The 14,301-nt window shown below is 39.1% G+C and overlaps 1 protein-coding gene across 4 annotated transcripts in view; it reads left to right on the top strand.

Moving 5' to 3' along the window:
- Window positions 1-14,301, top strand: part of NUDT9 (nudix hydrolase 9) — a 54,877-nt gene that overhangs the window by 20,602 nt on the left and 19,974 nt on the right. For all 4 annotated transcript variants that reach the window (XM_030313473.1, XM_030313471.2, XM_030313474.1 and 1 more), the window contains 3 exons: window positions 10,119-10,230; window positions 12,211-12,357; window positions 13,866-13,950. In XM_030313473.1, coding sequence (XP_030169333.1) covers window positions 10,119-10,230; window positions 12,211-12,357; window positions 13,866-13,950 — 344 coding nt within the window. The remainder of the gene's footprint in view (window positions 1-10,118; window positions 10,231-12,210; window positions 12,358-13,865; window positions 13,951-14,301) is intronic.

Raw genomic sequence — 14,301 nt, 5'->3', positions numbered from 1 at the left:
TGGATTTTCCATGTATAATGTCATGTCATCTGCAAAAGTGAAAGCTTGACTTCATCTTTGCCAATTTTGATGCTTTTGATTTCCTTTTATTGTCTGATTGCTGATGCTAGAACTTCCAACACTATGTTAAACAACAGCGGTGAGAGCGGACATCCCTGTCGTGTTCCTTATCTCAGGGGGGAAAGCTCTCAGTTTTTCCCCATGGAGGAGGATATTAGCTGTGGTCTTTTCATAAATGGCTTTTATGATGGTTAAGTATGTTCCTTCTATCACGACTTTCTCGAGGGTTTTATTTAAGAAAGGATGCTGAATTTTGTCAAATGCTTTTTCTGCATCGATTGACAGGATCATATGGTTCTTATCTTTTCTTTTATTAATGTGATGTATCACATTGATTTGTGAATGTTGAACCAGCCCTGCAGCCCAGGAATGAATCCCACTTGATCATGGTGAATAATTCTTTTTATGTGCTGTTGAATTCGATTTGCTAGTATCTTACTGAGAATTTTTGCATCCGTATTCTTCAGGGATATTGGCCTGTAGTTCTCTTTTTTTGCTGGGTCTCTGTCTGGTTTAGGAATCAAATGAATGCTGGCTTCGTAGGATGAGTCTGGAAGTTTTCCTTCCCTTTCTATTTTTTGGAATAGCTTGAGAAGGATAGGTATTATCTCTGCTTTAAATGTCTGGTAGAATTCCTCTGGGAAGCCATCTGGTCCAGGACTCTTACTTTTGGGAGATTTTTGATAACTGATTAAATTTCTTCAGTGGTTATGGGTCTGTTCAAGCTTTCTATTTAATCCTGTTGGAATTTTGGAAGTGTGTGGGTGCTTAGGAATTTGTCCATTTCTTCCAGGTTGTCCAGTTTCTTGGCATATAATTTTTCATAATATGCCCTGATAATTGCTTGTATTTCTGAGGGATTGGTTGTCATAATTCCATTTTCATTCATGATTTTTTCTATTTGGGTCATCTCCTTTTTTGAGAAGCCTGGCTAGAGGTTCATCAATTTTGTTTATTTTTTTCAAAAAAATTCCTCTTGGTTTCATTGATCTGCTCTACAGATTTTTAGATTCTATATTGTTTATTTCTGCTCTGATCTTTATTATTTCTCTTCTTCTGCTGGGTTTGGGGTGTCTTTGCTGTTCTGCTTCTATTTCCTTTAGGTGTGCTGTTAGATTTTGTATTTTGGTTTTTTCTTATTTCTTGAGATAGGATTGCAATGTATTTTCCTCTCAGGACTGCCTTTGCTGCATCCCTTTGCGTTTGGATTGTTGTATTTTCATTTTCATTTGTTTCCATATATTTTTAAATTTCTTCTCTAATTGCCTGGTTGACCCATTCATTCTTTAGTAGGGTGTTCTTTAACCTCCATGCTTTTGGAGGTTTTACAGACTTTTTCCTGTGGTTGATTTCAAGCTTCATTGCATTGTGGTCCAAAAGTATGCATGGTATGATCTCAATTCTTGTATATTTATGAAGGGCTGTTTTGTGACCCAGTATGTGATCTATCTTGGAGAATGTTCCATGTGCACTCGAGAAGAAAGTATATTCTGTTGCTTTGGGATGCAGAGTTCTGAGTATATCTGTCAAGTCCATCTGATCCAATGTATCATTTAGGGCCCTTGTGTCTGTATTGATTCTGTGTCTAGGTGATCTATCCATCGTTGTAAGTGGAGTATTAAAGTCCCCTGCAATTACCACATTCTTGTCAATAAGGTTGCTTATGTTCGTCAGTAATTGTTTTATATACTTGGGGGCTCCTGTATTCGGTGCATAGACATTTATAATTGTTAGCTCTTCCTGATGGATAGACCCTGTAATTATTATATAATGGCCTTCTTCATCTCTTGTTACAGCCTTTAATTTAAAGTCTAGTTTGTCTGATATAAGTATGGCTACTCCAGCTTTCTTTTGACTTCAGTAGCATGATAGATAGTTCTCGATCCCCTCACTTTCAATCTGAAGGTGTCTTCAGGTCTAAAATGAGTCTCTTGTAGACAGCAAATAGATGGGTCTTGTTTTTTTTTTTATCCATTCTGATACCCTATGTCTTTTGGTTGGAGCATTTAGTCCATTGACATTCAGTGTTATTATAGAAAGATATGGGTTTATTGTCATTGTGATGTCTGTAGGTTTCATACTTGTAGTGATGTCTCTGGTACTTTGTCTCACAGGATCCCCCTTAGGATCTCTTGTAGGGCTGGTTTAGTGGTGATGAATTCCTTCAGTTTTTGTTTGTTTGGAAAACCTTTATCTCTCCTTCTATTTTGAATGACAGACTTGCTGGATAAAGGATTCTCGGCTGCATATTTTTTCTGTTCATCACATTGAAGATTTCCTGCCATTCCTTTCTGGCCTGCCAAGTTTCAGTAGATAGATCCGTCACTAGTCTTATTTGTCTCCCTTTATATGTTAAAGCATGTTTATCCCTAGCTGCTTTCAGAATTTTTTCTTTATCCTTGTATTTTGCCAGTTTGACTATGATATGTCGTGCAGAAGATCAATTCAAGTTACGTCTGAAGAGAGTTCTCTGTGCCTCTTGGATTTCAATGACTTTTTCCTTCCCCAGATCAGGGAAGTTCTCAGCTATGATTTCTTCAAGTACACCTTCAGCACCTTTCTCTCTTCCTCCTCTGGAATCCCAAATATCGTATATTATTGCGTTTCATAGCATCACTTAATTCTCTAATTCTACCCTCATACTCCTGTATTTTTTTATCTCTTTTTCTCAGCTTCCTCTTTTTCCATAATTTTATCTTCTAATTCATCTGTTCTCTCCTCTGCCTCTTCAGTCCACGCTGTGGTCGCCTCCATTTTATTTTGCAGCTCATTTATAGCATTTTTTAGCTCCTCCTGACTGTTCCTTAGTCCCTTGATCTCTGTGGCAATATTCTATGCTGTCCTCTATACTTTTTTCAAGCCCAGCGATTAATTTTATGACTATTATTCTAAATTCATGGTCCATTATATTGGTTAAATCATTTTTGATCAGTTCGTTAGTTGTTGCTACTTATTGGAGTTTGTTTTGATGAGAATTCTTCCGTTTCATCGTTTTGGATAGTCCCTGGGGTGGCGTGGAACTGCAGCACACTTCCCCTGTGCTGTCTGGAGTAACTTGTGTTGGTGGGCTCGGCCGCAGTCAGACCTGATGTCTGCCCCCAGGCCACTGCTGGGGCCACAGTCAGAGTGGTGTGTACCTTATCTTCTCCTCTCCCAGGGGCAGGACTCACTGTGGAGTGGTGTGGTCCTTGTCTGGGCTACTCACACACTGCCAGGCTTGTGGTGCTGCTTCGATGGGATCTGGTGTATTAGCCGGGGTGGATCCGCAAGGTGCACGGGGGCGGGAGGGGCAGACTCAGCTCGCTTTGCCTTCGGTGGTCCGCTTTGGGAGGGGCCCTGTGGCACCAGGAGGGAGGCAGACCCGTCAGAGGGATGGATCCACAGAAGCACAGCCTTGGGTGTTTGTGCGGTGCAAGCAAGTTCCGTTACGGGAACTGGTTCCCTTTGGGATTTTGGCTGCGGGATGAGAGAGGGAGATGGTGCTTTCCAGCGCCTTTGTTCCTTGGCAAGCTGAGCTCTGTCCTGCAGGGCTCAACAACCTTCCCTCCTGTAGTCCTCTAGCTCTCCTGCTGTCCGAGCAGTGCTGTTGACTTATGACATTCCAGATGTTAAGTCCCGCTGACTGTCAGAACACACTCCGTCCGGCCCATCTGCTTTTGCAAGCCAGACTCGGGGATTCTACCTTGCCACGCAGGCTGCCCCTCCGCCACCCCGCCTCCCTCCCGCCAGTCCAGGTTGTGCGCACCGCCTCTTCACCCTTCCTACCCTCTCCGTAGGCCTCTTGTCTATGCTTGGCTCCAGAGAATCCATTCTGCTAGTCTTCTGGCAGTTTTCTGGGTTATTTAGGCCGATGTGGGTGGAATCTAAGGGATCAGCAGGACGTGGTGAGCCTAGTGTCCTCCTATGCTGCCATCTTCCCCCTCAAAATCCTCCATTTGAGTATTGAGGGACAATGAAAGGATCAGGTGGTCAAAGCAGAAAATTTTGTAGAATAGTGGGTAATCAAACATGTAATTTTTATGCAGTTTTATTGTGGAGAATATTACAATAACAAAGTTTAGGAGTGTTAAGGGGAGCCCTTGAAGATTTCGGAATAGGGGACAGGCATTCTCTTCCTGAGGTAAATCTATCTGGTAAGCCACATCATATTCAGAAGGCCCCTTGGTAAGCATGAATCAGAATAAGGAAGGCAGGTGAATCTTAGGTTTAGATGGACTTGACCATCTCCATAGGAATCATCTTTTCAGCACGTCTGGAATATTCTGTCATCTCTGTCATCCTTTTATTTTTTGTATTTTTAGGATTTCTTCACTGACCAACTCCATCTTCACAAATAATTGTCACTTTGCTTTAAATAATGCAAATACCCTCAATATTTTTATTTTTTAATTTTCATATTTTGAGGGTCTTCCTTTCTTTCAGGAAACTTTTTCTCTGGTCTGAGATCCAGTAATGATTTCATAGGTTAACCCTAAGAAAACAGCTTAATTCCCTTATTTTCAAGTTACTGGAAGAGGCACCAGTATTTGTCCCATCTTATTCTCCTTGGCCTTTCAATTTCCCTGACAAAAGAGGTCTTTACCCCACAGCTCACTCCAATTTTCTCCTTCCTTCCTTTCTTGCTTCCTTCTGCCCAGCCATCTACCTATCTTATGTATAGATGCTTATGTATCTACCTACTAACCCACGTATCCATTTAAAATTCCTTTAGAGGGGCACCTCAGTGGTTCAGTTGGTTAAGTGTCCAGCTCGATTTCGGCTCAGGTCATGATCTCATGGTTTGTGAGAGACCCTGCTTGGGATTCTCTTTGTGTCTCTCTCTCTCTCTCTCTCTCTCTCTCTCTCTCTGCCCCTTCCCCCTGTGCATGCATGCTATTTCAAAATAAATAAATAAAATTACTTTAGAAACTTTATGGTTTAAATGAAATGGGAAGAGTTAATATACTTTTAATGAATGTAAGTAAAAAATATTAATGACAGTATCAGTTTTGTTTCCAACTTTGGTAAGGCTGGCTAAAATCAGGAAGGTGTGAAGCATTTGAAGTAGAAATGCCTTAGTAAGGGGACGAGAAGCAGAAAAGGGAAGCTAGACACTTGGAAGTTAGCCTTTCATTGGCTTATCTTTATCTCTGGTGGGCCAAATACATGGGAGTGTATGTGGTGATTGGGTTGCATTGTTTTGAAATAATAGACTTTTTGAGCTTAATGCGGCCATTATACAACAGCTTCAGCAATAGCTGAAGACTTTGAGAGGGTCCAAGGCTATGGAAAAGCCCACAGATGGCAGAGTCTAGCTTTCACCTGTACTGTTAGGTTGATGTTCTTTATTACCTCAGTAACGCATATATTGACCTATGAGTTGGTCTAAATGAGTGAGTGGCAGTGGAAATGGAAGGAAGAGAAGAATGTAAGATGTTAAAAAGGAAGCATCAATGAGGCTAAAGCACATTGTTAAAAAGTATTGCTCTCCTCTGCTAGGTGCTGTCATCAGTTTTTCCATTTGTTTCTCACACAACTCCTCAAAGTAGATATTAACATCTCTGTTTTATAGATCTGAAAATGAAGACTCACTGGGGTTAAGTGACTTGCCTAAATGTTTATGTCGATCTGAAATTTGAGTCCGTGGTATTTGGCTCCAGATATTATACTTTTTCTCTTTTATACCAGTTTTCCACTAATGAGTAATCATAAGAATCATCTAGGCACTTTAAAGATTCCATTCCCTTTTCTTTCATGTACTTCATGATTCAGAACAGCTGTGTATAGTGTAGTTTAACAAATGCTCCAGGGAAAGTGTTAAATGTTTCTGTTCTCAGGGACCTCTCCTAGAGATTCGGTGGGTACAACTATCTGATGTTCCTTTAGATCCTTTAAAGTGAAAATGAGGTGGGAAGTGTTGATACATTACTGTGAGTAAAGTCAGATCCATAGTTAGTGGTATTCTCATTTTCTTTCCAGTTTTGGTGAGACAGGAAGGTGTGGGCCATCAGAAGTGGGGAGGGAATATCAATAGTATTTAGAAATAATCTTTGGCATTTAACAAATGTTAATGAGGTTCATTAATTAAAATATACATTATTTCCATTATATCAAGGATTTTGTTTAAATTTGGTAATAATTTATTTGATGATAAGGTTTTGGAGTGATGGGGATTGGAGCTAATGGTCAAGAAAGAATTCTTGAGACTTCTTCAGTGCAAAAAGGTGATTTTATTAACACATGGGGTTAGGACCCGGGGGCAGAAATTGCTGCCTTGGGACCTCTGAGAAGAGACTGGTTATATACTTGGAAGTTTGGGGAGTAAAGTGGGGGGGGGGGGAGTTTCCAAAGGGATTTTCATATGCTGAAGAAGACTCACAGGATCCAGGAGGCCTAGCTGTTGTCAGCTAGGTCGTTTTCCCCTCTAGCAAAGAATTCACATTAAGACAGCAGGGAGTTCCTGGAGAAATGTTATACCCTACCTGCCTGAAGTATTTGTCAGTGGGCTGCAGGTTGTAAGGAAATTTAACTTTATCTGCCATTTCCTTCTGCCTTTGTTTCCCTCATCATTTGGTATTTACAATAAGGAACAAAAGAAGAAACTACTCTGCTTGGTAGTTCTTTTTTTTTTTTTTTTTTTTTTAAATTTTTTTTCAACGTTTTTTATTTATTTTTGGGACAGAGAGAGACAGAGCATGAACGGGGGAGGGGCAGAGAGAGAGGGAGACACAGAATCGGAAACAGGCTCCAGGCTCCGAGCCATCAGCCCAGAGCCTGACGCGGGGCTCGAACTCACGGACCGCGAGATCGTGACCTGGCTGAAGTCGGACGCTTAACCGACTGCGCCACCCAGGCGCCCTCTGCTTGGTAGTTCTTAAATGAGTGCAAAATGAGTGTAAAATCTGAGAAGGTAAACAGGTTATGTGACTGTTCATCATCAGTCTGGCCCTCTCTAGCCTGGCAGCGCCTCTCCCCCAGTCCTGCTTCTCCCTGTGCTGCAGCCTCAACTGGCGGCATGTCTGTCTTGGTTTTCCCAGCTTCTCTAATGTGATGTATATATAGTAGGTGCTGGTAAGTGTGTGAGTGTACAGAGCATCTTTCACCTTCTCACACCCTCCTCTTACCCAATTAGTGTAAACATTCTGTTTGTTTGATTTAAGTAGACAGTATGGTGATTAAGAGTGCAGATTCTGGAAGCAGATTGTCTGGGTTCATATTTTGGTTTATACCACTTAGCTCTGCAGTCTTGGACAAGTTTAATCTACTCTGTGCTTCATTTTCCACATTTGTAAAATAAAGATAATAATGCAACTACTTTATAGGGTTGTTTTGAGACTTAAATGGATAAATACATGAAAGACTTAACAGTATCAGGTACGTAATAAGTGCTATAGAAATGGGCCTTAAGAAGTAAAAGTACCACGTCTACCTTCATTCCTGTTCTCAATCTTGTACCTGGATCATGGTGATGAGGTTTTGGGGTGATGGTGGGGTTCAGAACTCATGGCCAAGAAAGAATTCTTGAAGACATCTTTGGTGCAAAAAGATGATTTTATTAAAGCACAGGGACAGGAACCGTGGGCAGAAAGAGCTGCACTGGGGTTGTGAGGAGTGACTGGTTACATACTGTGGAGTTGGGGGAGGTAAAGACAAAAGGGAGGCCTCCAGAGGGACTTCAGTGTGCTAAAGAGGACTCCTAAGATACCTGAGGCCTTGCTGTTGTCAAGCTAAGCTTGTTTTCCCTCTAGTAAGGCATCAACATTATGACTGCAGGGGATTCCTGGAGAAATGTTATACTCTGCATTTGCTTCACGTATTTGTCAGTGGGCTGCAGGTTATAAGGAAATTTAATTTTACCTGCCATTTCCTTCTTGCCTTTGTTCCCCACATCACTGTGGAGGGGAGGGTGATATTAGGGGCTCCAGGAAACTGAGTCTAGGTTTCAGAAGATTAGGATATTGATAAGATTGCCTTTTTCTTGTAATTTACTAAGGTATTTGTAAACTGATAGAGACTCCTGTCCTGCATGACGGTGATCTCTAACCATTTGTTTTCTTTCCTTTCTTTTGTTCTTGGGCATCTAGGAGTGCCTGAGGAATACCACACATATCCCACTTGGGGGGGGGGGCGGGGTATGCTAGCTTGTACTTTGCTCTCAGCTTGCCTTATGCTTCCTCATCAATGGTAACAGTCTTCTAGCCTCCAGTCTTGCTTTCTTCCCAACCAGCCTCCACACTTTTGTCAAAGTGAGTGAGCTTTCTAAATACAAATTGCTTATGGTTTTACCCTGCTTAAAAATATTCTTTGGCTCTCTAAGCAGATGAATTTGATGAATTCTTTGCCTACTCATCTGGCCTCATCATCCTTCTTTCCCTCTGTGGTGCCCATGGTGCCAGACCCCACCTATAGATTCAGTTTCTTGAACATATTATTTTATACCTTTGTTTCTTGCTCATGTCATACCTATGTCTGGCATCCTTAAAAACAGATGCTGTCTTCTTGTACTAATTATTCTTTCATTTCTATTAACTGTCCTCATCAAATTGTCACTCTCATAATTTATTCACTTACATGTCTAGCTCCACCCCTAGACTATGAGCTCTTTCAGGGCAGGAATTATGGGTTAGATATGGTAGTCAACCACTATATAAAGAAATTTGGAAACTTATTTATTTATTTATTTATTTATTTGCAGGAGGGGGGAGAACTATTTAAACTCATTTAATTTCATTGATTCTAATTCAAAGCAATGATTAGATCATAGGCTTTCTTTTTTGGTTTAGTACTAGAGGTTCAAAATCTTTTTCTTTGCCTAAGATAGTTTTAGAACAATTCTTAAAATTGGGTGTGGTGGGGGTAGAGAAGGGAAAGGGAGATGTATCAGCATCTCTGGGCAAGAGGCTATGGTTAGAAAAAGTGCATTCTTGGGGCGCCTGCCTGGCTCAGTTGGTAGAGCATGTGACTCTTGATCTCAGGGTTGTAAATTTGAGCCCCATGTTGGGTGTAGAGATTACTTAAAAATAAAACCTAAAAAAAATCTTTAAAAAAAAAAAGTTCGTTCTAAAATTAACATAACCATGATACTTTTTTTTTTTTTTTAAGAGAGCTTTAGTGGGGGAGAGGGACAGAGTGGGGGGGGGGGGGGGGAGAGAAAATGAATGAATGAATCCTAAGCAGGCTCCACACTGAGTGTGGAGCCTGATGCAGGGCTTGATCCCATGCCCTGGGATCACGACTTGAGCTGAAATCAAGAGTCAGATGCTCAAACAACTAAGTCCACCCATGTGCCCCACTTTGATACTTTTTTAAAAACTAAAGGATAGAGTGAGGTTTTTGTGTTTTTTTTGTTTTTGTTGTTTTTTAAGAAAGGGCATAAAGATTGAGAAGCACTACTGTTGAGACCAGCTGAACTTGTATTGTGTAATCTGCATTGTGTAATCTTTGTTTTGATAAGAGTGACCCATTAAAAGGAAATATTACCAGATCTCTTATATTAAAGTGATTCTTAAAAAGGATCCTTCGACTATGTTTTTAAGTTTTATGACCCATCCTCTAAATTCTGTTCTGCTTTTAAACTTTTTTTGACAATTCTTTAATAAAAACTACTTATATTCTGAATTTTTATTACAGAGAATATCTTTTTTGGAAAGTAGACATCTGACTTGGTTTGTAACAGTGCTCAATACAGAATATTTCTTTTTTTTTTTAATGTTTATTTTTCAGAGAGAGACACACACACACACACACACAGCGTGAGCGAGGGAGGGGCAGAGAGAGGGAGACACAGATCCAAAGCAGGCTTCAGGCTCTGAGCTGTCAGCACAGAGCCCAACGCGGGGCTCAAACTCACAAACTGTGAGATCATGACTTGAGCCGAAATCGGACGCTTAACCAACTGAGCCACCCAGGCACCCCAGGATATTTCTAATACAAAATAATTTTTTTGGTAAAACTAGCTGAGAGGTGAATTTATATATACTCTTGTTATAAAGAAAAATACATCGTTATAACTTTGTCTCAAGTTTGAGATAGATCCTTATTCTTCAAAATCCATTATGATTTTATATTACTATTTACAGGTGGAAAAGGGATAGAAGTGGAAATAAAATTACCCACCCTGTTTCTGGGAAAAACATCTTACAGTTTGTGGCAATAAAAAGGAAAGACTGTGGAGAATGGGCAATCCCAGGGGTAAGAATTAAAATTAAAGTTCTTTTTAGCTTCATTTACTGCAAGGTTATTGTATGTAGATCTTTATCCTCCATTTATTTTCCATTCCTTCACACTTCACTTAGTAATTCTTTTGTCATTTATCACTGCAGTGAAGTCTGTCAATAGCAAGTGTAGGATAATACATCAAGGCTGTTAGAATTTGAGTCTAATTATAAAGCCATTGGAAAAGAACATGGACTTTGGAGTTAGACCTAGGCTTGTACGTTGGCCTTCCCACTTTGAGCTGAGAATACAGAATTCAGACACTTACCTTAAATTTTTAAAATGTTTATTTTTTAAGTAGTCTCTCCACCCAGTTTGGGGCTCTAAATCACACCACTGAGATTAAGAGTTGCTCTACTGACTGAGACAGCCAGGTGCCCCAGAACTTTCTCTTTAAAATTTACATAATTATATCTACTTAATAGGATTAGTAGCGGTAGCATATAAAACACCTGGCATAAAGTAGATATTCATACATGTTGGGTCCCATCTCAGAACTCAACCCCTACTTCCAAGTCCAAGGTAAGACTGTTAGCATTGGTTTATTGAATTCGCATTAACTTTAGACATAAAAAAGATAATTCTTGTTACTTTTCCTTGTAGTTAAAAAAAAATTTTTTTAATGTGTATTTACTTTTGAGAGAGAGAGAGAGAGAGAGCGCAAGCTGGGGAGGGGCAGAGAGAGGGTGGGGACAGAGGATCTGAAGTGGAGGTAGAACTCACAAACTGTGAGATCATGATCTGAGCCAAAAGTCAGATGCTTAACCAACTGAGCCACCCAGGCACCCCTCCTTGTAGTTTTTAAAATTTCTGTAGTATCATCAGGAACAGTTGTACCTTTGTTGAGTTCATTTCAGTGGTAAATTTGAAGTGGCTTTTTGAAATGTGTATGTGTGCAACAGAGGGTTTTATATTTTATGCCATATTGTGAAATGAAGATAATTTGAAAAGAGGATGATTCTTATACTGCTATCTGCAAGAATGGTTGTTTTTTTCTTTGTAGGATAAAAATGGATTGGAAATAAAAATCCCAGGTGACTGTAATAAAAGCTTAGGTTAATTATTGTGAGCCAAATTGTCAAACTTCACCCATGCTTAGTGTAAAACACGGTAATGATTTCATCGTAGGATTTTATATTTTTGTCATCTGAAATTCTGATCAGTAAGGAAGTGGTTGTCCCTGATGTCATATTGAAAACCATTCATCTAATCAGTATATCTTGAGATCTGTTTTTTTGTCAGCTGATATATTAGACATTGAGAATATAACAGAGCAACATAAACATCCCTGTTTTCTTGGAGCTCACATTCCAGTGGGGGAAACAGATAATATAAAATATGTTATTGTATGTTTAAAGGTATAAATATTAAGGAAAAAACTAAAGCAAAGAAGGAGACTAGGAAATGTTTGAGAGTTTGCAATTTGAGATTAGAGTGGTTATAAAAGGTCTGAGAAGGTAACATTTAAGCAAAGATTTGAAGAAGGTGAATGAGCGATGCATGTGGGTATCTAGGGAAAAAAGCATGTTGGACACAAGCAATAGCAGGTACAAAGGCCTTAGGTGGGATTTGTTTGGCATGTCCTAGACACTGATTCAGGAGGTCAGTGTGGCTGGAATGGGATGAACAATGGGGAAATTTCGGCTTGCTATATTCCATCTTGCCTCCAGGCCTTCCTTCCTTAGCTTGAGTTTAGAAGATACCAGGAAAGGAGTCTTATTGTCTCAGTTTACTATTGGCTAACCTTGGACAAATTACTGCAAATACATGAGATACCCTGATTGGCTACTTCTACTAGAATCAAATGGTTTAGAGAAGAACATATCACAGGAGAATGGGAATCATGATTATGGCCAGGTAGAACAATGTGTCTACTGCATCACCCAGGAAATATTTGTTGAATGAATTAAAGCTTATTACTTTTTTTTTTTTTTTTTTAAATAATGTGGCTATTAGGGGATGGTGGACCCAGGAGAGAAGATTAGTGCTACACTGAAAAGAGAATTTGGTGAGGAAGCTCTCAACTCCTTACAGAAATCCAGTGCAGAAAAGAGAGAATTAGAGGAACAGTTGCACAAACTCTTCAGCCAGGAACATCTAGTGGTAAGAAATGGTGGTTCCCATGAAGGATTTTAGCCTCACGGGTTAGTGAAAATTCCTTAAAAGTTCACCTGGAAATCTGATAGGTAAAACCTGTATATTTGAAATACATATTCATAGAAACAAATTATAGATCTTCACTGTGAATAGATTTCTGCTTAAACTTTTATAGCCCAACTTTAGGTCAGTTACATTTATTAGAATACACTTTTTTCCTCTTAGTTTTTCTTTAGACTAGATGTGAGCCAACGTGACACTGAACACACCCATCCATCTGGAAACCTTTTAAAAAAACTTACATAAATTTAGCTCTTTTGAGAGTACGTTTACATTTTAAATTATGTTATTCAGAGTTTTCCTGGTTGATAACCATTTAAGTCTTATGTTTTGTCTACATACCCTTTGTGATTAAAAAAAAATCACCTTATAAAGTATATGTGTGCTGGTAATAAGGAAAAAGAGTTTCTTTTTTGCTGGCTTTTGTTTGAATTGCTTTGTTTTCTTTCTAGAATTAGGATTTCTTATTTATTTACGTTCAGTCTTTTGGGGTCATGTTTGTGTTAGATGGCTAGATCCAAATCTGTCCCTATATTAATAGCTTAAGTATTAGTCTTTACTAAATTTATTTATAGATCTTCTTTTTTAAACTAAAAAAATCTATCTTTGTATGTCTGAAACTATAATCACAGAAATTATATATATAAAATATACTTATATATAATTGCAGAAAAATACTTATAGAGCCTTTAAAAAAGTCATATGGCCCAAATAAGACTATTCTCAAATTATGAAATTAGAGTCTGAAGAGTTGAGGGTTTTGTGAATTTTAAAGCTGACCTTGAGAATACTTATCCTAGGAAATTTAAAACAAGCATGTGGAATGTTACATGAAAGTTTCTATGATACTTACATTTCACTTGTGAAAGGTGAAATAAGGAGTCACTTATTATCAAGGGGTTTTAAAATGGAGCTGAGAGGCCTTTAAGAAGGTGGGACTTCCTCACCAGGTGGAGCCCTGATCTTTTTAACTGGGCTAAACCGCAAATACTCCAAAGACTCTACACAAACACCTGCAACTTGCTACAAAAGGGACTTGCTTAGTGATAGCCTTAGCAACCAATTATATTCACTCAAGATTAGTTTTCTGCAGCAACGCCAGTCAAAATTCTTTGAAAACAACTTATACAAGCATTCTCTTTCCATCTTAAAAACCTCTCACTTTGCTCCCTAGTGGGACACTGGGTTGCTACCCACATCTCTGTACCCAGAATTGCAGTTCTCTGATCATAAATAAATGCTTAATTATTGCCTCCTGACAATTTTAGGTTGGCACTTTTTTCTTATCGTAGTAAAAAAAAACATGACATATAATTTACCATCTTAACTTTATAATGTACAGTTAATTATATGCACACTGCTTTGTAATAGGATATTTACATTTCCGATGTAGCAGGCATCTGCTCCACCCATTCGTTTGTACACTTTTTTTGTCTGCTTCCTTTTAAAAATAGATATATAAAGGATATGTCGATGATCCTCGAAACACTGATAATGCATGGATGGAGACAGAAGCTGTGAACTACCATGATGAAACAGGTAAACTTGTGTTTATTAAACTGACTTGATAAGAGGCACTCTGGTATTTGCGGAATGAATTCTCATCAAAGGGCAATTTCCTTTTCTTTCTTTCTTTTTTTTTTTAAGTTTATTTATTCTGAGAGAGAGCATGAACAAGCAGGAGAGGGACAGAGAGAGAGGGGGAGAGAGAATCCCAAGCAGGCTCTGTGCTGTCAGCAAACCATGAGATCATGACCAGAGCCAACACCAAGAGTCGGCTGCTTAACTGACTGAGCCACCCAGGTGCCTTTCTTCATTTATTTATTTATTTATTTATTTATTTATTTATTTTCAACGTTTATTTTTGGGACAGAGAGAGACAGAGCATGA

This window comes from Lynx canadensis, chromosome B1, assembly GCF_007474595.2.
Source record: "Lynx canadensis isolate LIC74 chromosome B1, mLynCan4.pri.v2, whole genome shotgun sequence".
NCBI classification, from domain to species: Eukaryota; Metazoa; Chordata; class Mammalia; order Carnivora; family Felidae; genus Lynx; species Lynx canadensis.
The sequence above is the reverse complement of the archived record's forward strand: the minus strand, read 5'-3'. Positions and strand labels throughout refer to the sequence as shown.